The 22,035-nt window shown below is 44.4% G+C and overlaps 1 protein-coding gene across 6 annotated transcripts; it reads right to left on the bottom strand.

The window, feature by feature from the left end:
* Window positions 1-6,267: 6,267 nt before the first annotated feature.
* On the bottom strand, window positions 6,268-22,019 carry SETD4 (SET domain containing 4). 6 transcript variants are annotated; one of them, XM_054293781.1, is made up of 11 exons: window positions 21,933-22,019; window positions 20,966-21,068; window positions 20,428-20,523; window positions 19,624-19,661; window positions 19,317-19,405; window positions 16,110-16,539; window positions 14,427-14,601; window positions 13,869-13,950; window positions 13,009-13,089; window positions 10,936-11,059; window positions 10,194-10,679 (listed from the first exon to the last, which is right to left on the bottom strand). In XM_054293781.1, the coding sequence occupies exons 2-11, from the start codon at window positions 21,033-21,035 to the stop codon at window positions 10,545-10,547; spliced, it is 1,320 nt and encodes a 439-aa protein (XP_054149756.1). In that variant the 5' UTR covers window positions 21,036-21,068; window positions 21,933-22,019; the 3' UTR covers window positions 10,194-10,544. The 6 variants fall into 6 exon arrangements, with proteins under 6 accessions (XP_054149760.1, XP_054149756.1, XP_054149757.1 ...); XM_054293782.1 differs by lacking the exon at window positions 21,933-22,019 and having other exon boundaries at window positions 20,915-21,050; XM_054293783.1 differs by lacking the exon at window positions 10,194-10,679 and having other exon boundaries at window positions 10,982-11,437; window positions 21,933-22,000.
* Window positions 22,020-22,035: the final 16 nt, after the last annotated feature.

Here is a 22,035-nt window from a genome sequence, read left to right as displayed (position 1 = left end):
ACCCTGCAGGCAGCCAAATCCCCAAATTAAATTTGCCAGTGGAATTCAAAGTGCCTCAGGTGAAGAATAAATCTGTAATGGGGTAAATCCATTCCTGAAGAAAAGGCTGGAATATGGGCAGGGCAGCTGGGATGGACCAGGACTGGATCCATGCGATGAGGCCACCACAACCCCAGGGAGCTCCAGGCTGGTCAGAGGGGCTGGAGAGCTGGAAAAGGCCCTGGGGGTGCTGTGACAGGGGCTGGACATGAGCCCAGGGGTGCCCAGGGGGGCAAGAGGCCCCTGGCAGCTGGGCTGGATGGGGAATTGTGTGTGCAGCAGGAGCAGGGCAGGGATTGTCCCTCTGTGCTGGCTCTGAGAGGCCCCTCCAGGGCTGGGCCCAGTTCTGCTCCTGCAGGAGAGCCCTGGAGGGGCTGGAGCGTGTCCAGGGCAGGGAACGGAGCTGGGAAAGGGCTGCAGAATCCCTGAGGGAGCTGGGAAGGGGCTGCAGAATCCCTGAGGAGCTGGAAGGGGCTGCAGAATCCCTGAGGAGCTGGGAAGGGGCTGCAGAATCCCTGAGGAGCTGGAAGGGGCTGCAGAATCCCTGAGGAGCTGGAAGGGGCTGCAGAATCCCTGAGGGAGCTGGGAAGGGGCTGCAGAATCCCTGAGGAGCTGGGAAGGGGCTGCAGAATCCCTGAGGAGCTGGAAGGGGCTGCAGAATCCCTGAGGAGCTGGAAGGGGCTGAGGCTGGAGCAAAGGAGGCTCAGGGGCCCTTGTGGCTCTGCACAAGGCCCTGCCAGGAGGGCACAGCCGGGGGGGTCGGGCTCTGCTGCCAGGGAACAGGGACAGGAGCAGAGGGAGCAGCCTCAGGCTGGGCCAGGGCAGGCTCAGCTGGGACAGCAGCAGCAATTTGCCCATGGAAAGGGAGCTCAGGCCTTGGCAGGGGCTGCCCAGGGAGCTTTGCAGTGCCCATCCCTGCAGGTGTGCCCTGGAGGTGGCACTGGGCACAAGGTGCCCATGGGGCATAGATGGGACTCTGTGACCTTGGAAATCTTTCCCAACATCAGAGATTCTGGGATTCTCTGATCTGCTGGATGCTCCAACATCTCCATGGGTGTCTGGGCTTCTCTTGCCTTTTCTCTGACCACACAGCCCTGCACAAATTCAGAATTAAGTGACACCCAGTGGGGTCTGGCATTCCACTCTCTCCTTCTCCTTTAATAAAGTCCTGATCATTTCTCACCCACATCACCGAGTTCTCAGCTCCTCCTGTCAGCAGAAGGGAGAAAAACGAAGGGTCCTTTGTGCATTTAATGTTCTGCTGATTGGCAACAAAAATAAAGCAAAACATCCCTGAATATTCGTTATAAGATTTATAAGAAGACAACAGTAACTGCTGGAGGATAATCAGAAAAACACAAAACTTTTGACTGCCAGAGTTTTCCTTTAATTTTCCTCACAGTCTCACATGGTTTTGTTCAATAATTGTGCTGTTGGCTTAGGAGTCTCTGATGTGGCATTAATTTGGAAACTGTGAAAAAGCGACAATCAACAGAGTCATGGCAGATGTGGCCCAATAGCCACAAAACATAAAAAAAATACTCATATTGTTGAATTCTGCACTGTGGGTTATTGCACCAAGTTATTTCATAGGCGGCAGAATTAATAAATCCCCTTTTCCAAGGGGCCTGAATCTGCCAGATCCACTGAAATGGGGTTTGGTGTCTCCTGTCCTGTCCCAAGGGAAAGGAGGAGAGGAAATGGCCTCAAATGGCACCAGGGCAGGCTCAGGTTGGAGACTGGCACAGAAAATTTCCCTGGCAGAGTGGTCAGGCCTTGGGCTGAGCTGCCCAGGGAGGTTTGGAGTCCCTGGCATTGTCCCAGAGCAGTCTGGATGTGGCCTTGGGGACAGGGATTGGGGTGATGGCACTGGGTGATCCTGAACTCTCGTCCACTTTGATGATTCTGTGCCATTCCCAAGAGTCTGGAGAGGAGAAGCTGCAGGGAGAGCTCAGAGCCCCTGGCAGGGCCTGCAGGGGCTCCAGCAGAGCTGCAGAGGGACTGGGGACAAGGCCTGCAGGGACAGCACCCAGGGAATGGCTGCCAGTGCCAGAGGGCAGGGCTGGGTGGGATCTTGGCAATGAGGAATTGTTCCCTGGCAGGGTGGGCAGGCCCTGGCACAGGGTGCCCAGAGCAGCTGGGGCTGCCCCTGCATCCCTGGCAGTGCCCAAGGCCAGGCTGGACACTGGGGCTGGAGCAGCCTGGGACAGTGGGAGGTGTCCCTGCCCATGGAACTCGCTGACCTTTAAGGTTCCTTCCATCCCAAACCATTCCACGATTCCACAATTCCATGGCAGGAATCCCCAGGGTTAGTGTGACATTCTGTCTGTCCTTTCTCTGGGTGACACAAACTCTCAGGGGCAGAGGTGGCCAGGACAGTGCCACCTTTGTGCAACTGCAGTAGGGAAGAGCTGATTTATGGCACGGGGATCTCAGGGCTGGACATCACTTAGGAAGGAGCCACCAGAAGAAATCCACTTTTAAATACAAACTTAGCTGAAATGCAACAGCCACAGCTATCGCTGGGGCAATCTGCCACTTGCCATCGAGAAAACCACAAGAAATGGCTAATAAAAACCGACCTCTGTGAAGCACAAAAAGCAAATGTACATTACTGTTATGTTGTGGTTAATTCCCAGACAATACTGCAAAATGAGGGTGAAGTGCTACTTCCTGTCACTGAAAGGCAGAGAAACCCAAACAGGGAGAATTCCTCAGGCTGAGGAATGCAGACATACATCATGTCTGCAGGAATCATAAAAAAAGATCAAATGCAATATTTTCTTTCAGCGCAGACAACAGCTTTGAGATTTTCCATCCAGACGGCCTCGAAAAGCGCCTCCAGCGTTTGCCAATTACTCCTGACAAAGACCATTTGGTAGTGAGTGATGTTTTAAGTGAAATAAAGCAGAGGAGAAAACGGAACATGATGAAAGGGTTCTTTTCCTCCCTCTGAAGTGACTGGGAGCCCTGTGCTGTGTGCAGGGCTGGGCTGGAGCTTCCTGCCGGTGACAAATCCCGCGGGACGCGAGCGGGGAGGCGAGGTTTGTTTGACAGTAATAGGAAAGGAGCTGCTTTTCATGCTCTGATCAGCAGCCAGAGAGTTTCTGGCTATAAACAAAGGAGGAGTTGCTGGGACTCCTGTTCCACATCATTCCTCAGAAATTTCAGGGCGTTAATGGAGGGAATGATTCCCCAGCGTTGAAGTGGGCAGAGGGCAGAGGCTGGATGGAGCTTTCTGCCACCAGCACTTGATTCATGAATCAGCTGCAACCATAAAGAGCCAGGATATTCCATATTTTTAAACTGATTATTAGTATTTATTTTATATTATTTATATTTATTTTTTGTGATGGTATTCACAGGGGTTCTTGGATGAGGGAAGAGATGAAGGATCTGACTCCATGTTTCAGAAGGTTTGATTTGTTATTTTATGATATATATTACATTAAAACTATACTAAAAGAATAGAAGAAAAGGTTTCATCAGAAGGCTAAGCTAAGAATAGAAAAATGAAGAATGATAACAAAGGCTCTGTCTCAGACTCTCTGCCCAAGCCAGCTGGGCTGTGATTGGTTATTAATTATAAACATTTAAGATGGGCTAATCCAAGATCTACTTGTTGCATTCCACAGCAGCAGATAATCAATGTTTGCATTTTGTTCCTGAGGCCTCCCAGCTTCTCAAGAGGAAAAATCCTGAAGAAAGGATTTTTCATGAAAAGATGTCTGCAACAATTTTTAATTATTTCTTAATCCTGGAGAGCTTCGAGACAGGTAAAAATAGCTCAGGCCCTCCGACTGTGTTTAAAGAATGATTTAAATAACTCACTGTTAGCTCTCTCTTGACTTTTCTCCTTCTAGAGAGGGAATTTGGGTCCATTTAGCGGCACATTTGTATCTAAACTGTCAGGAGTCTTTGCCTCAGTCCTCTTTGCTGTCTGCTGGGCTCACAAAGCACCACAACCCTGCTGCCCCTCCAACACCAAATGAGCAGAAATTTGTCTCTTCCTCCCAAGGGGAGCAGCATCTTTTCCCGAGTAACACAGCCCAGCAGCAGCAGCTGCTTTGTGAATTATCCAAGGAACGCTCCCATTTCCCCCTCCTTGACATTCAGCAGTCGCATTTTGTTACTGCCTTAGATCCAAATCTTGACCCAGCGGGGAGAGCAGGGGGAAGCTCCAGAGAATCTGGGTGCATTAACAACATTTTTCACGCTGTTTCATCTTGCAAGGGCCTGGGGTTTCTTTGTTTCACAAGGATCTGCCCATTTTCTCTGACAGAAACATTTTATTTGGAAATTAGGAATGTTTAACCTTTCAGGTTTTTTCAGTGTTGTTTCTCTCTTCCTTTTTTTTTCTTGCTCTCCACAACTCCCTGACTGATTTTTCCAGTGGAAGGTGTTCCTGCCTGTGGCAGGGGTGGAACTGGATGGTTCCTTAAGGCCCCTTCCAACCCAAAAAATTCTGGAATTCTGGGATCCACAGATATAACAGAAAATGAGAGGTTTCCCACCTGGGATCTGTGTCCATATCCATCTGTGCAAGGAGCACTGGCACCTCCAGGTGGACCAGTATAAAAAGGCTCCAGCAATGCCAAAAGAATCCCAAAAGATCCCTCTTGATCCCTCCCCAACATCCTCTGCAGGCCGGACCAGCCCCGGCGAGCATCTCTGTCCTTGCAGAGTTCATCTCATGGGAAGGACACCCAAATTCCCCCAAATTCCATCCCTGGGACACCCAAATTCCCTGAAATTCCATCTCCGTCCTTGCAGAGCTCATCTCATGGGAAGGACACCCCAATTCCCTGAAATTCCATCCCTAGGACACCCAAATTCCCCAAAAGTCCATCTCTGTCCTTTCAGACCTCATCTTATGGAGAGAACACACAAATTCCCTGAAATTCTGTTGGGTTAAGACTTTTTCTGACCCAGAGATGGGGTAACTGAGAGACATTTTAAAAACTTTTATTCTATTTTTAGTCTCATGAGAAGGGTGAGACAATACAGATGTTATAATTCAGACCATCACAATCAGAAGCCAATTATTTCCTAATTACAATACACTATAAGCTTGTTGTTTATTGACTGTTGTGTACAGTGAAGTACACAAGGCACTATTACTAATATTGTTACTTTAAAAATTAATGTATATAAATTTAATGTTATATTATATTCTAATTATATATTATATTATATTATATTATATTATATCACATTATATCACATTATATCACATTACATCACATTATATTATATTATATTATATTATATTATATTATATTACATTACATTACATTATATTATATTATATCACATTATATCACATTATATTACATTATATTACATTATATTACATTATATTACATTATATGACATTACATTTTATTAAGTGTATAAACTTAAAATAAATTGATATAAACTTCTGTTGTAACACACTATACTTATTGTAATAAACTTATTTTGTCACACACTATATAAATCTTCTATTAAACTTTAAAAATTTTCTATAAATCCATTTCCCACACAATTCCTTGTTGGTTTATTCCGGACAAGCTCTGGGAGCCAGCCCGGGCAGGCTGGTACAGCCTTGAGTGGCACCAGCCCCTGCTGAGTGTCCCTTGTCCCCCCCTCGCTGCCTGCCCGGGGTCACAGGGGCCCAGCCGGCCCTGCCAGAGCAGCCCCAGCAGGAGGGAGCCCTAAAGGGGCACATCCAGAGCCTTGGAATGTCTGCCAGGGATGCTGTGATTCCTCCAGCACCATGGGATGCTTTGGGCTGGGAGGGACCCCAAAGCCCCCCCAGTGCCACCCCTGCCATGGCAGGGACACCTCCCACTGTCCCCAGTGTCCAGCCTGGCCTTGGGCACTGCCAGGGATGCAGGGATGGAATTCCATCCCAGCCCTGCCCACCCTGCCAGGGAACAATTCCTCATTGCCAAGATCCCACCCAGCCCTGCCCTCTGGCACTGGCAGCCATTCCCTGTGTGCTGTCCCTGCATCCCCTGGCCATTGTCTCTCTCCAGCTTTCCTGGGGCTCCTCCAGGCCCTGCAAGGCCACCCTGAGCTCAGCCCAAAGCTTCTCCTGTGCAGGTGAGCAATGCCAGCTGTGCCAGCCTTTCCTGCCAGCAGAGCTGCTCCATCCCTCTGCCCATCCTGCTTCCAAATCCCTCCATCCATCAAGGGTTCCATGCCAATCATCCTCCCTGATTTCCTCAAATGATGCTCCAGGAGTCTCAACAGGTGAACGTTTAATCCCATTATTTCCTATTTCATGGGTAATTTTCCCTCCCAGCGCCATGGAACAACTTCATTGAATCATTATTGATCTCTTTAAGTCTGGGTGACTGAAACCTCCCATGAAAATTCCATCCAGCCCTGCCCTCTGGCACTGGGAGCCATTCCCTGTGTCCTGTTCCTCCATCCCTTGGAAATTGTCTCTCTCCCTGTTTCCTTCAGGTCCTGCAAGGCCACAGTGAGGTCACCCTGAAGTTTCCCTCCTCCAAAATCCCCCCAGTCAGAGGAAATGTTTCAGTCTGCTCCATCCAAGGACATTGTTGAGAAGGATCTGTGCCAGAGATCCGTCAGGCCCCTCATTCTGAAGGAATAAAACACAGGAACAGACATTTCTCCAGTGTAATCCCACTCATTAATCCATCAAAGTGGAGTTCTTGAAACCACCAGGGCTGGAAGAGACCTTCAAGATCATCCAGGCAATGATTTGAACTGTCTTGAGTGACAGTTCCAAGAGGAATGCCATGAGGAAACCTGCACAACAAAGTTAAATCCCAATAAAACTGAGAAGATAAAAGACTACAAACCTTCGTGTTTCACTTTCAGAGCACGAAGAAAATGACATTTGAACTATTTATCTAAATACAGTTATGGCACGTCACTGGAGACAATGCTTTTTTCTGTTATAAATGTAATCCAGTAAATAGGATCATAATTGGATGTGGATTTACTGTAACTCCCTGTTTCTCTGCGCTACAGCTGCATCATCTAGTGGACAGCACAGAGATTGCATCGGTTTTACATTTTATACCATTGATTTGGCATTAATTATCTTTGCTTTTCCCCTGAATACACTTCAGTGCAGCGCTTCCTAAACCTGAATTCTGGGATTATAGATATCCACTACAACATGCAGTGAAATGAGCTGGAAATGGAATTTTTTTCTTTCCATTTCTGGAATGGTTTGGGTTGGGAGGGACATTACAAATTATTTCACCCCCTGCCAGGTTACTCCAAATCGCACCCAGCCTGGCTTTGGACACTCCCAGGGATCCAGGGGCAGCCACCTGACCCTGCTACTGTTTAAAGAAACCCATAAAGTTTTTTTGGGATATTTTCCTGTGTTCCAGAGAATATTAAATCCATCACTTGAATCACTGACTGCAAACAAACATTACGAATTCTGCCCAAGTGTAGCACTTTTGGACAAGATCATTTTAAAAAGCTCTTTCTTTTGGAAATGTCATTGGCAGTGTTTTCATAGCTTATTTAAAAGCTTTAATTATCAGGCTGTGAAGTTGATACTCCCTTATCTTGTCCCAAACCAGACAGGCCTGAGGGCACTCGGCAGTGATGGATGAGCTGCACACATTACAGGAGAAAACTCTCAACTGGGAGCCACTTTCTGCAGGAGATCAAAGGAAATCCAGGTTTTATTGACATAACTGACACAGCAGAGATTTTGTCAGGAGGTTTCATGTTTGTAATTTTTCAGTGACTTCAGTGACTGCACTAAACCAACACCTCTCTTAAAAAAATAAAAAAAAATCGACTGTGCTATTTTTGCCTCGTGCTCTTTACACATGAAATCTGGTGGCTCTTATTACCTAAACAAACCCAGTTTGTCTTTGAGTGCCTTCCCACTTCAGCTCTCCTTGAATCCCAGGATCACCAAGGTGGGAAAAGCCCTCCAGGATCACCCAGTGCCACCCCAGCCCCACCAGCATCACCCCAATCCCTGTCCCTGTCCCCAAGGGCACATCCAGCTCCAAAGCTCCCCTGACCTTCCTCTCATCCCTTGGACTGTGCAGGAACCTGACCTTTGGCTGGGAGGGACCATCCTGGAGACTCCTCACAGCCCTCGAGGTGCTGAGTCTGGCAGCAGAGCAATTGTGAGTTGGAGCAGCCTCAGTATTGATTGGGGGGGTGTGCAGGAGCCTTTGGCTTGGATTGCCTGGAATCACCAGGGTGGGAAGGGACCCCCAGGATCACCCAGTGCCACCCCAGCCCCACCAGCACCACCCCAATCCCTGTCCCCAAGGCCACATCCAGACTGCTCTGGGACAATGCCAGGGACTCCAAACCTCCCTGGGCAGCTCAGCCCAAGGCCTGACCACTCTGCCAGGGATTTTATTTTCCCAATATCCAATAGGAATGAAATTTGAGGCCGTTCCCTCTCCTCCTTTCCCTGCCCCTCCTGGCAGGAGCTGTGCAGAGCACTGAGGTGCCCCTGAGCCTTTGCTCCAGGCTGAGCCCCCCAGTTCAGCTGTTTCCTCCAGGATTTTGTTTCCAGCCCTTTCCCAGTTATTTTTGCCCTCTCTGGCCCAGCTCCAACCCCTCAATGTCATTTTTTGGGTGACCCTGCGCAAGCTGGGAGTGAATCCAACTCCCTGCCCTGCTCTGGCCCAGGTTTGCAGCCCTCCAGGGCAGAAGCTGAGTTTATTCCCACTGTTGCTCAGATTTCAGTTTCAATCTGAAAGGGAATTTGGAACATGAGGGAAATCGAGCTTTTCTCTTTTTTCCCCCACAGTAAGATCCCAGCTCAATCCTCTTTCAGTGAACAGAGAGCCAGAGTGAAATGGTATCAGCACATCACTGAGATGCTGTTTGCAGCTCAAAGTAGAGGCTGAGAGGGAGAATTTTCACTCTGAAAATTTGATTTATTCTGTAAAACAGGTAGAGAGCACTCCCAGGGCTGATGCTTCCTCAGGCACCTCAGCTCTCAGCCCTTTATTGCACATAGTTTAGGTTGAATTAAAAAAGTTTAAGCTTAGATTTAAGTTATATTTATATATATACACATAAATTGCTGTGCTCTGCCTTCTTTGCTGCACTTCCAGACCCCCTTTCCTGCTCTCCCTGGAGGGTGTGTGGGAGTTCCAGGAGCAGAGCTCATTTCCAAAGCACCTGGAATAAATGTGGAGCCCCCAGAAAAGCAAATCAGCTTCTGTCAAACTCGTATTCACCTCGCCAGACACACTGTACAGGAGCTGTTCTTAAAATAAACATCCTCAGAAAAAAAAAATATATATAAATAAACCAGCCAAACAGCCTTATCTCCTTTAGCTCTGGCACCGTTTTGTGATAAAATGATAAAATTAGAAACACAGCTGGTGGTAGAGAATGAAAAGGGGTTTATTAAAGGAAGGTCAAACAGTCACAGGGGCAGGGCACCTGCAGAAAATCTGGTGAGAATTCCCCCAAACCCAGAGGAACCTCAGGAGGCACCCAGAGCCAGGAAATCCCAAATCCTTAAGGCTGGAGAAGAGTTTAAGCTCCAAGTCCAACCATCAGCCCATGGTCACCATCAAACCAAGTCCTCAGGTGCCACATCCACGGTTTTGGGCAGTCCCAGGGATGGGGACTCTGCCCTGGGTATCCTGTTCCAATGTTTTACACCCTTCCCATGAAAAAAAAATTCCTGGTATCCAATCTAAACTGGGCAGGGCTTAATGGGACTGATTAGAGAGTAAAATATGGTGGCAAGTGACATAAAAACATAATTTGGGCAAATCTGGAGGTGAATTGGCCTCAGGGATGTGAGAAATGGAGTTCCAGCTCCAGGAAAGATTATAGAAAAATAAACCAGACAGGTCTGGTAGAAAATGAAATATCTTTACAAAAATAAACACTTTTTAAAATCACATCATGGAAAATAATCACAAGAGAATCCCAATTCCCAATTCCCAATTCCCAATTCCAATCCCAATTCCAGTCCCAGGGATGGGGACTCTGCCCTGGGTATCCTGTTCCAATGTTTTACACCCTTCCCATGAAAAAAAATTCCTGATTTCCAATCTAAACTGGGCAGGGCTTAATGGGACTGATTAGAGAGTAAAATATGGTGGCAAGTGACATAAAAACATCATTTAGGCAAATCTGAAGTGAATTGGCCTCAAGAAGTTCCAGCTCCAGGAAGGATTTTAGAAAAATAAAACAGACAAGTCTGGTAAAATATGAAATAATGTATTTATAAAAATAAACACTTTTTAAAATCACATCATGGAAAATAATCACAAGAGAATCCCAATTCCAAATGAAGTTTCTGCAGTTTAAATAAGGGTCCTGCCCTGAAATTATCTTTAAAAAAATTCTCTTTTCTCCAAACCAAGGAGCTCAAGCTCTCCACTTCAGCAGAACCTTTTGTGTGCAGGACAGCAAAGAACAAAATTATTCTGATTAATTTTTTAATTATTCTTCGCTGCTCAAGTCCATTAAAAGAGAAATAATCTGGGAATAATCCCTGAGCAATTACAGCTGTCACAGCTCCAGGGGGCTCAAGCTGTTCCTAAATTCAGGTTGCAAAGAATCTCAGCTGATTTTTGAAGGATCTTGAGGTCTTCTGAGCGCAGCATTTCCACCAGAGCCAGGTGGGTTTTGAGGTTCTCTTTGTCCTTTTTCAACTGGGAAATCTGGAGTTGAGACAAATGGGATTAAATGATTCAAAATTTTGATTATTTAACAGGACATGAGCAAATCTGTGGAAATCTGTAAGGATTTTATTGATTATGGTGAAATAGTGGGGTTTTTTAATTCCACAAGAGAAACTTTGATAGTAAAAGGGAAAAAAAAAATAAGAGGGAAAGGGAAAAATCATCAAAATCTCACTCAGAAATGCCAATGTTCTGCTAGAGAAAGGAATCTGAGCTCCCTTTTTTCCCAGGTTACCTGGACAAGGACATGCTGGGTCTCCTCTATTAAAAACTGACAAATTTTTGCTGCTGCAGCCAAAGCCTGCTGCTCATTGCTGGCTGAAGAGACACCACCAAGCAGGATCCTCCTCCAGCAGGCACTGCAACCAAAATGCTTGAAGAATTGAGAATTGAGAATTCAGAATGATTTGCTGCCCTCCCCAGCTGGATGCCACACGTGGCTCTGCTGCCCTGGCCCTCACCTGGGCTCACAACCCAGCCCAGGGGTTTATTTTTAGTTCTCAGATCAATTTATTCCACTCAGCAATGAATCTTCAAAGCACAAACAACTCTGAGCAAGCCTTTGCTCATTAATTTATTCCCTCATTTCATTTATTCCAAGCAAAGTGCAGGTAATCATTTCCCACCCCTGATGTCTGAGGCAGATTTGCCATTTGGAATTTGGAATAAATGCTCCAAGCGCACTGAGAGTCCCTGGGGATGAATTTCAGCAGCTTCCCTGGCCCTGCAATTCCAGCCTGTGGAACACATGACTCAAGGAATCAAACCAGGTTAAAAGCATTTAAAATTTCATCAAACCAACAGGAAAAAGGCCTGAAAGGAGCCTGAACCTTGAGGGAATATCTGGGGCTTGAAATAGAAAGGGAAAATCACCAAAGCAGCAAAAGGGGAGGGAGTTTACAGCCAGTGGTGCTCTCTGCCTTTCTTCTTTTCATTTCTCACCTGGGGTCCACAAATCAGACACAGGAAATCCAAAAATTGTCCCAGTGTGGCACTCACAGCCAGCAGGGAATAAAGAGTGAGGGGAAACAGAAAATATTGAATGGCCGGGAAACAAATCCTGGGGGGAGCAGCTGAGGGAGCTGGGGGGGCTCAGCCTGGAGAAAAGGGGATCGGGGGGAGCTCAGTGCTCTGCACAGCTCCTGACAGGAGGGGCAGGGAAAGGAGAGGAAATGGCCTCAGATGGCACCAGGGCAGGCTCAGGTTGGAGACTGGCACAGAAAATTTCCCTGGCAGAGTGGTCAGGCCTTGGGCTGAGCTGGGATCTTACTGTGGGGGAAAAAAAAGAAAAGCTCGATTTCCCTCTTGGTCTAAATTCCCTTTCAGATTGAAACTGAAATCTGAGCAACAGTGGGAATAAACTCAGCTTCTGCCCTGGAGGGCTGCAAACCTGGGCCAGAGCAGGGCAGGGAGTTGGATTCACTCCCAGCTTGCGCAGGGTCACCCAAAAAATGACATTGAGGGGTTGGAGCTGGGCCAGAGAGGGCAAAAATAACTGGGAAAGGGCTGGAAACAAAATCCTGGAGCAAAGGAGGCTCAGGGGGGACCTCAGTGCTCTGCACAGCTCCTGCCAGGAGGGGCAGGGAAAGGAGGAGAGGAAACGGCCTCAAATTTCATTCCTATTGGATATTGGGAAAATAAAATCCCTGGCAGAGTGGTCAGGCCTTGGCAGGAGCTGCCCAGGGAGGTTTGGAGTCCCTGGAATTGTGGAATCCCAGCCTTGATTCTGGGGTTCTGAGAAGATCCAGCACTTTCTAAACTCCACCTTCAGGGCAGGTTGGATCGGTCACAGCTCTCTGATGCTCAGCCTGGAGCAAAGGAGGCTCAGGGGGGAGCTCAGTGCTCTGCACAGCTCCTGCCAGGAGGGGCAGGGAAAGGAGGAGAGGAAATGGCCTCAGATGGCACCAGGGCAGGCTCAGGTTTTTTAAAACAGTTCCAGTGAAAATGAACAAAAACTCATCACCCAAATTCCTTTGGTGGATCTTTTCCTGGCTGTCCCCTGGATCTCTGTGAGATGGGAACATTTGAGAGTCTCTGTTCAGGTTTTTCTGTAGAGCTCTGGGACATTTTTGTCCCTGGCAGAGTGGTCAGGCCTTGGGCTGAGCTGCCCAGGGAGGTTTGGAGTCCCTGGCATTGTCCCAGAGCAGTCTGGATGTGGCCTTGGGGACAGGGATTGGGGTGGTGCTGGTGGGGCTGGGGTGGCACTGGGTGATCCTGGGGGTCCCTTCCCACCCTGGTGATTCCAGGCAATCCAAGCCAAAGGCTCCTGCACACCCCCCCAATCAATACTGAGGCTGCTCCAACTCACAATTGCTCTGCTGCCAGACTCAGCACCTCGAGGGCTGTGAGGAGTCTCCAGGATGGTCCCTCCCAGCCAAAGGTCAGGTTCCTGCACAGTCCAAGGGATGAGAGGAAGGTCAGGGGTGTTGGAGATTTTTGCTCAGACATGGCTTGAAGGAAAAAGGCCATGAAAATATACAGCTGATGGAAAAGTAAAAGGCAGCTGTGAGGAGCAAATTCTCACAGCCTGTTTCTGTAAACAACATGAGTTCTCAGGCATGTTTATGTAAACAGCAGAAGTTCTCAGGTTGTTTTTAATAACAAGTAAATATCTTGTCCTTGGATAAGGTATGGGAAAGCAAAAGTGACAAACATGAAGGCCTTGAGAACCTTTCACACCAGGATTCTCAGGCAGTTTTCTCATAACAGGTGAACATTCTGTCTTTGGCTGTTTTGGGAAAGTAAAAGTAAGTTTTGAGAACACAAATCTTGGTATTGAAAACAAAAGGAGGGGTTGATGTGTAATCTCTGACCTATGGTGAGCTCGAATTTTGCAATATGCATGAAGTTAATTAACACTGTTACAAAAGGTGGCTGATTTGATCAATAAATCGGAGTCGATGCTCATCAATCAGATTGGGTCGTCTCCCTTCACTTCAATCCAGGGGAGCTTTGGAGTGAGTTTTCTTCCTGAGATACATCAGCCATGGTGGATCTCCAGCTTTGACACTGGGGTTTAGAACTTCTCCATCTCTCCCAAGCAGTGAGTTTGTTAAAAAACAAATAATTCTATTTTTTTTGCTGGATTTTGATCCTAGAAGCAAAATTTGACTTCCAGAAAAACTGATTTAAAATCTCACCAGGAAACAAAAAACTCCAGATACTTACTCTAGGAAACCATGATCCTTTAGAATGGAAACTTTGGCCTTTCTCTGCTTGTCCAGTGGTGAGAAATATTTGAGGAGAATATCTGCAGAAAAATACAGTTTAAATATTTAAATAAATTGTATGTATGAGAAACCACAATCATCAATTCTGAGAAGAGATTTCAACCATATTTTTAATGTAGGACTAAGACCAAAACCTGTTAAATTTTGGAGAACTTTCCAGAATTCTCAAAAGCTATCAGCACTCTCCAGGGCTGTGACCTTATAACAGAAATCCTGACTCCACCTGAAGCTATGAAACACTGCAAGCAAGGTCAGTTTGTGGAGATCTGGATTTCAATCCTCAGTGCTGCAATCTAAGACATCCAGCTGGAATCTCTACACAGATGTTGTTAATAATAACAATTTTTAAAAATAAAGTGGTAACAAAAAATATTTCAAATTAAGCAAAAATGAAATCATTAAAGAGGTATCAAACCCTTTTGCACTCCTTGAGAATTCACACACTCAGTTCTCAGGTTTTGTGCCTTTCAATGCTCAGAGAATCCATGAATCCAACCTGCTGAGACATAAACACTGCTGTGAGGGTTGTCCATGGCAACAAATCCATATTCCAGCAGCAGCCTCTGGTTGTCATGAGGTCCATAGCAGATCAAAACTTCCTGGTATTTTTTGCATTGGGAATTTGTCCAAATTTCATAGCTCCTTGTCTGCTCATTAAACCCAGCCTTGACCTTCAGGGAGTGAAAAATAAAAGGTAAAAGGGTGAAAAGGGAAACAAACCTTTGAATTTTGAAAGCCCAAAGGATTGAAATCCTTGTTCAGTGTTGGAGAATTTTGCTCAGAAATGGCTTAAAAGGCAGCTATGAGGAGCAAATTCTCACAGCCTGTTTCTGCAAACAGCTAAGTTCTCAAACCTGTCTTCAATAACATGGAGGCCTTGAGAACTTTCATAACAGGGTGAGAAAATAAATCTTGGTTTCAATAACAAACCACAGGTATTGAAAACAAAAGGAGGGATTCATGTTTTAGCTGTAGCCTATGAGGAGCTCGGATTTTGCAATATGCATGAGTTTAATTAACACCACTATAAAGTGTGTAAGTGAGATCAATAAATCGGAGTTCGATGCTGATCAACAAGGATGGGTCGTCTCCCTTCGCTTTCAACAGTTCAGTTGTGGGGACCCCTTGGAGCGCCCCCAGATCTGCAGACACAGATGGTTCCATGCAGGGTTGGTCTCTCCTGTGCTGCCCCAGCCCAGTGGTGGCACCCAGAGCCTGACAAGGTGAATTCTCTCTGCACTGCCCTCAGGCTGCTCTGAGGCTGCAGCCAGAGCTGAGGTAACACAGGCACCCTGGAATTTGTGTCAGGACCAGGAATTTGTCTTGCTTTCAGCAGCAGATCAGGGGGTGTTTACAAGTGGCTCCTCCCAACAGTTGGTTTGGATGCCAAACTCCCCCAGCCACTGTGGGCTCTCCCTGCACCTTGGCTTTGCTGCACAAACTGAAATATTTCAATTACAGAATCACTGAGTGTTTGGGTTGGAGGGAATTTAAACATCTTGTTCCACCCCTGCCATGGCAGGGACACCTCCCACTGTCCCCACTGTCCAACCTGGCCTTGGGCACTGCCAGGGATGCAGGGATGGAATTCCATGCCAGCCCTGCCCACCCTGCCAGGGAACAATTCCTCATTGCCAGGATCCCACCCCGCCCTGCCCTCTGGCACTGGGACCATTCCCAGCCGGGTTTGCACAGGGATCCCCTCCAGGGATGGCTCTGGAAGGAACCTGGACACAGGGAGTGAGTCCTGAGGGGATGGAACTCAAACCACAGGGGAAGGCAGAGGGAATCAGAGCAGGAATAATGAAATCTGCATTTGGGTGGGAGGGAATTTAAAGCTCATCCAGTGCCAGCCCTGCCATGGCAGGGACACCTCCCACTGTCCCCAGTGTCCAGCCTGGCCTTGGGCACTGCCAGGGCTCCAGGGCAGCCCCAGCTGCTCTGGGAATTCCATGCCAGCCCTGCCCACCCTGCCAGGACAGGATTTTTTCCCTCTGGCAGTCCGAATCCATTCCCTGTGTGCTGGCACTGCAGTCCCTGAGCAGCTGAGCCATTTCTCCCCCTGTGAGATCCATCCCTGCCCTCCCCACTCCTCATCCACCACATCAATGCAGAGGCCATTGACAGAGTGCACTTCATAAAAATAAAGAAATTTACTGCTCTATTTTGAGCTTCTCACCTGAACATTTGGGCTGTGGTTTAGCAAATCCAAATATGGTGCCAGTGCATAAACATCTGGCTCCAGGGAGAAACAGTCCCTGCGGGGACGTTCCATGTAGATTGTCCTGGTATTTACAGTGCACCAAGCCCACTCCAAAGCACGGAAATTAAAAATCCTCCCCGTGCTCTCAGCAAACAGAGGCTGCAGGGAAGAGAAGAAAGCTCTGGAAGATCTGAACAGCTCTTGGATCATCACTTTCTGCTCCTGAGCTTTCTTTTTCAAGGGGTTTGGGAGGAGATCGATGACAGCAGGCTCCAGGCAGGCAGGGCAGGTGTAAGTCTGGGGCAGAACATCCAGGTAGGGCTTCCATGGAGATCTGGCCCCAGCGTGTTTCTCTGCCATCAGAAACGTGCACAGGGCCAGCACGGGGGACACAGGCGGCTTCCAGCTAGTGGGGAATAAACATACAATAAAAATTAAACATACAATAAAAATTAAATATACAATAAATGTATACAAAAATTAAATATACAATAAAAATTAAATATACAATAAATATATATGAAAATTAAATATACAATAAAAATTAAATATACAATAAATGTATATATGAAAATTAAATATACAATAAAAATTAAATATACAATAAATATATATGAAAATTAAATATACAATAAAAATTAAATATACAATAAATATACATACAAAAATTAAATATACAATAAAAGTTAAATATACAATAAATATATATACGAAAATTAAATATACAATAAAAATTAAATATACAATAAATATATATACGAAAATTAAATATACAATAAAAATTAAATATACAATAAATATACATACAAAAATTAAATATACAATAAAAGTTAAATATACAATAAATATATATACGAAAATTAAATATACAATAAAAATTAAATATACAATAAATATATATACAAAAATTAAATATACAATAAAAATTAAATATACAATAAATATACATACAAAAATTACAATACACAATAAAAACTAAATATACAATAAATATACATACAAAAATTAAATATACAATAAAAATTAAATATACAATAAATATATATGAAAATTAAATATACAATAAAAATTAAATATACAATAAATATACATACAAAAATTACAATATACAATAAAAATTAAATATACAATAAATATATATATGAAAATTACAATATACAATACAAATTAAATATACAATAAATATATATACCAAAATTACAATATACAATAAAAATTAAATATACAATAAAAATACAATTTAAATTAAAATAGAAATTTTTAAAAAATAGAAATAAAAGATAAAATTAAAAAGTAAAAAAAAATAAAGGTAAAATAAAAATAAAATAGAAATAAAATAAAAATTAAAAATAAAAATAAAAAGTAAAAATAAAAATAAAAACAAAACTAAAAACTAAAAATAAAAATAAAATAAAATAAAAATAAAAATAAAATAAAAGTAAAAATAAAATAGAAATAAAATCGAAATAAAAAAATAAAGTAAAATTAAAAACCAAATAGAAGGGAAAATGTTAAAAAAATTAAAATAAAAGTAAAAATAAAAATTAAAATACAAATTAAAATTAAAATTAAAATTAAAATAAATAAAAGTAGAAATAAAATAGGAATAAAAATTTAAAAGAAAAAAGAAAGAAAAATAAAATAGAAAGAAAAATTAATAAAAGTAAAAAGTAAAAATAAAATAAAGTAAAATAAAAATTAAAAAGTAAAAAATAAAAGTAAAAAATAAAATAAAAAATAAAAATAAAAAAATAAAAAATAAAAATAGAGATAAAATAATAATAAAAATACCAATGCAGCAGACCCGCAGAGGTGAGATGGGAAAGGGACACGGCAGTTTTCCCTCTCTCAGAGCTCTCTGAAGTTGCAAACAGTTTCTATTTAAAACTTCTCTGGAGTTCATCTCCAAGCGCTGTGGCTGATTTCCAAGGGGCAATAAAAGCTGGATTTAATGACAATTCCAGGTTCACCCCTCGGGCTGGCTTTTCTCAGGAGACACAAGTATTGTATATTCCAAATTTTCCAAATTTCCAATTTGTTCCGAACTTTCTCAAAGGCCCTGGCTCTGCAGCCCAGCTTTATCTTCCTTTTCCTATTGAAGCCGACTCCCAAATTCCCAAAAAACCCATTCCTAATTGGCATTTAGGGCCAGGCAGGCTCTGAGGCAGCTCCAGCTGCAGCCTGTGCCCTCTCCAGCTGTGCCAAGCTAAAAGGGGATGCTCAGGATTTATCAGATGCTCAGCATTTATCAGATGCTCAGGATTTACCAGATGTTCAGTGTTTAGCAAATGCTCAGGATTTATCAGATGTTCAGGATTTATCAGATGCCCAGCATTTATCAGATGTTCAGGATTTATCAGATGTCCAGCATTTATCAGATGTTCAGGATTTATCAGATGTTTCAGGATTTATCAGATGCCCAGCATTTATCAGATGTTCAGGATTTATCAGATGCTCAGGATTTAGCAGATGTTCAGGATTTATCAGATGTTCAGGATTTATCAGATGCTCATCATTTATCAGATGTTCAGCATTTATCAGATGTTCAGTATTTATCAGATGTTCAGGATTTATCAAATGCTCATCATTTATCAGATGTTCAGGATTTATCAGATGCTCAGCATTTATCAGATGCTCAGGATTTATCAGATGCTCAGGATTTACCAGATGTTCAGTGTTTAGCAAATGCTCAGGATTTATCAGATGCTCAGGATTTATCAGATGCCCAGCATTTATCAGATGCTCAGGATTTATCAGATGCCCAGCATTTATCAGATGTTCAGGATTTATCAGATGTTCAGGATTTAGCAGATGTTCAGGATTTAGCAGATGTTCAGGATTTATCAGATGCTCATCATTTATCAGATGTTCAGCATTTATCAGATGTTCAGTATTTATCAGATGTTCAGGATTTATCAGATGCTCAGGATTTAGCAGATGTTCAGGATTTATCAGATGCCCAGTATTTATCAGATGCCCAGGATTTATCAGATGCCCAGTTTTTATCAGATGCTATTTATCAGATGTTCAGTATATAACAAAACTTTTCCCTGTCTGAGCATTCCACACCCTGCAATGCTGGCCCCCCTCAGGATATTCACTTTAAAGCTCCACCACCCCTTCAGAGGGTCCATTCCTGCTGAAATCCCCACTGAAGGCCACCAAGTGTCACTTGTCACTTACCTCTCAATGTGCCCTCCCAGGCAGCTGCTGAGCACGGTGCTGGTGGTGAGCAAACACTTCTCAGGCAGTGAAATAATCACATCTCCTGCCTTGGAGGGAGGGGGAAAGAAATTACACACAAAACCCAGTAAAAATCCAGTGGAAAGACTCATTTCATTACTGTGGGGACTGGTGGGGTCACATTCTGGCTGCCACAGTCCAAAAGTCAGAAATTACATTCACAAGGGATTTCTGAGCTTTGCTTGTTGCAAAAATCATTAAATGTAAAAACCTGAAGGGCTCCTGCATTACAAACAGCATCACTCACCTGGAGAGCTTTGGTTGTCATCAATCCCCTGCCTGTCCCTGAAGAAGGAACAAAGAGCAGGAGTAAATAAATGCAGATATGGAAAATCAGGGATCAGGGCAGCAAGGAAAAGCTCTAAAAGAACAGGCAGCATGTGAAACAAAACATAAATTCAATTATGGACTGTTCCAGATATACCTCATTTATTTTTCTCCAATTTCCTTTATTTTTCAGGATCTTTTCCCTGCATATCCTGCAGCATTTGCTCTCTAATTCTAGCAATTGTTCAGCTTTTTTTTCTCCCACTCATAGCAATTACTCCCCTTCTTTGTCTCCATTTTTTCCTCACACAAATCTTTCATCACCAGCTGCAGCTCTTGGCTTCAGAGTTTGAACTGAACTTTAGCATTTCTTGTCACAATATTTTTCTCTGATCCATTCTGTTCTTTCTCCTCTAATATTACAAAATACTTAAAATAAAACCTACAGCGAGAGAAAAAATATAAGTATAAATCTTTACTGTAAAGATTACTAAGGGAACCTCAGCTCTCTGATGAACTTGCTTGGGGATAAAAAGATAAACAAGCTATAACAAGGTTAAATTCCAAAAACTGTTTTGTTAACACTTCAAATTTTGGCTTTTTCAGGCCTCCATATCTATTTTTTCATATTAAATTGACATTCCAAGAATCCTTGGAAGAGTATCAGTATCTTTTTTCTTTTTCCCTGATGCCAGACAGGATCATAATTCAAAATGAAAGCTGGAATCTAAAATCCTTAGAAGATTCAGAAATTTGTACCATCAAGAAATAATTAAAGCATTACCCCAGAACTCTGCTGGCCTTAAATTACTGTCTTCAAATCCTCTCTCTTTTAGCCACTTCTTAAGTTTAATGTATTCCAGCTTGTGACTACAGTTCACTAAAAACAGAAAAATAAATTAATGCTGTTAAAGAGCATTCTGTTGGACAACAAAGGAAATATAAACATTTTACTGTATAGTCAGAGAAACTGTATTTTGGACATTTTAAAGCACAACAAAATGGCAAGAAAGAATTGAACTAAATAAATGTGGGGTCTGTGGGCACTGGGAGGTCTCAGAAATGTGTGAGTTATTCAGCATATCCAAGGAATTTTAGAATAATGTAATATTTGCCATTAGGCAGAAAAGTGAGCTCAGAAAATTCACCTTGCTCTGCTTGGGACTGTAAACTAACACTCAGATATTTGCATATAAAAAAAAAAGGTAACATTTATGAATGTAATTTTCCAAGCACAAAGGCTTTTGAAAATATAAATAATAAAGTGACACCTTGAGGAACAATTGGTTATTTTCTTATTTAACTTCCAGGTATGATGATACCTCCATTCATAAAACTCTTCAAGTGTTTTCTTCTTCTCTTTCGACCTGTCCGACCTCTGCTTTTCTTCATATTAAGCAACAGATTTTGCCTTTTTTAGACAACCTGAATTAAAAAAAAATTAAAAATAACTGATTTAGAAACATTTAAAGTCGAATTTATTACTGTGAGGGTGGGCAGGCCCTGGCACAGGGTGCCCAGAGCAGCTGGGGCTGCCCCTGGATCCCTGGCAGTGCCCAAGGCCAGGCTGGACACTGGGGCTGGGAGCACCTGGGACAGTGGGAGGTGTCCCTGTCATGGCACAGGATGGGATGGGATGGGATTATATTTCATGGATTTATGGAATATTCTGAGTTGACAAGGATGCCCCAGTGCCAGCCCTGCCCTGCCCAGACCCCACCAAGCCCAGCCTGGGCATCCCTGGCAGCGCTGGCCAAAGGCTCCTGGAGCTGTGGCAGCCTCGGGGCCGTGCCCATTCCCTGGGCAGCCTGGGCAGTGCCAGCACCCTCTGGGGGAAGAACCTTGCCCTGATCTCTTTCCTTTTGCTAAAATTGCCCTGAACTGAAGCTCGAAGCGCAGCTTTTCCCTGCCAGGACAGAGGGCCGCAGGGAGCCGGGAGCAACCACAGGCGCTCGGGCTCCCAGAGGCCGGCCCTCCGTCACATCCCGTTCCTTTGGGCTGAAAATCCTCAGAGACCAACAACATCAAATCCAACCCCTTATCACCCCATCCCACCCCAGAACTGGGAATCCCGTGCTAACCAACCTCCATTCCCCGCTCGGCACAAACCCCCGGGCTGGGAGAGACAGAACGGGCCCCGGCAGCGCTGCGGGAGCGGAACTTCCTGAGCGACCGCCCGTGCTCCACGCACTGCCCCGGGAGCCCCAAGCGCGTCCTCCCCTGCCTGCCCAGACTGTGATTCCCGAGTCTCTCCCGGGCTGGAATTGCTCCCCGGTATCCCAAACCCACCTGCAAAGGGGACACAAGCACCGACATTCCCTCGCTGTCCCTCTGCGCGAGCGCCCACCCGCTCTCCCGCCCCTGAGGCGGAGCTGCCCCGCCATCTTAGGGG

The sequence above is a fragment of the Melozone crissalis genome, unplaced genomic scaffold (assembly GCF_028551555.1).
Source record: "Melozone crissalis strain CALT ecotype California unplaced genomic scaffold, PUWL_Pcris_2 ptg000187l_1, whole genome shotgun sequence".
Taxonomy (NCBI): Eukaryota; Metazoa; Chordata; class Aves; order Passeriformes; family Passerellidae; genus Melozone; species Melozone crissalis.
The sequence above is the reverse complement of the archived record's forward strand: the minus strand, read 5'-3'. Positions and strand labels throughout refer to the sequence as shown.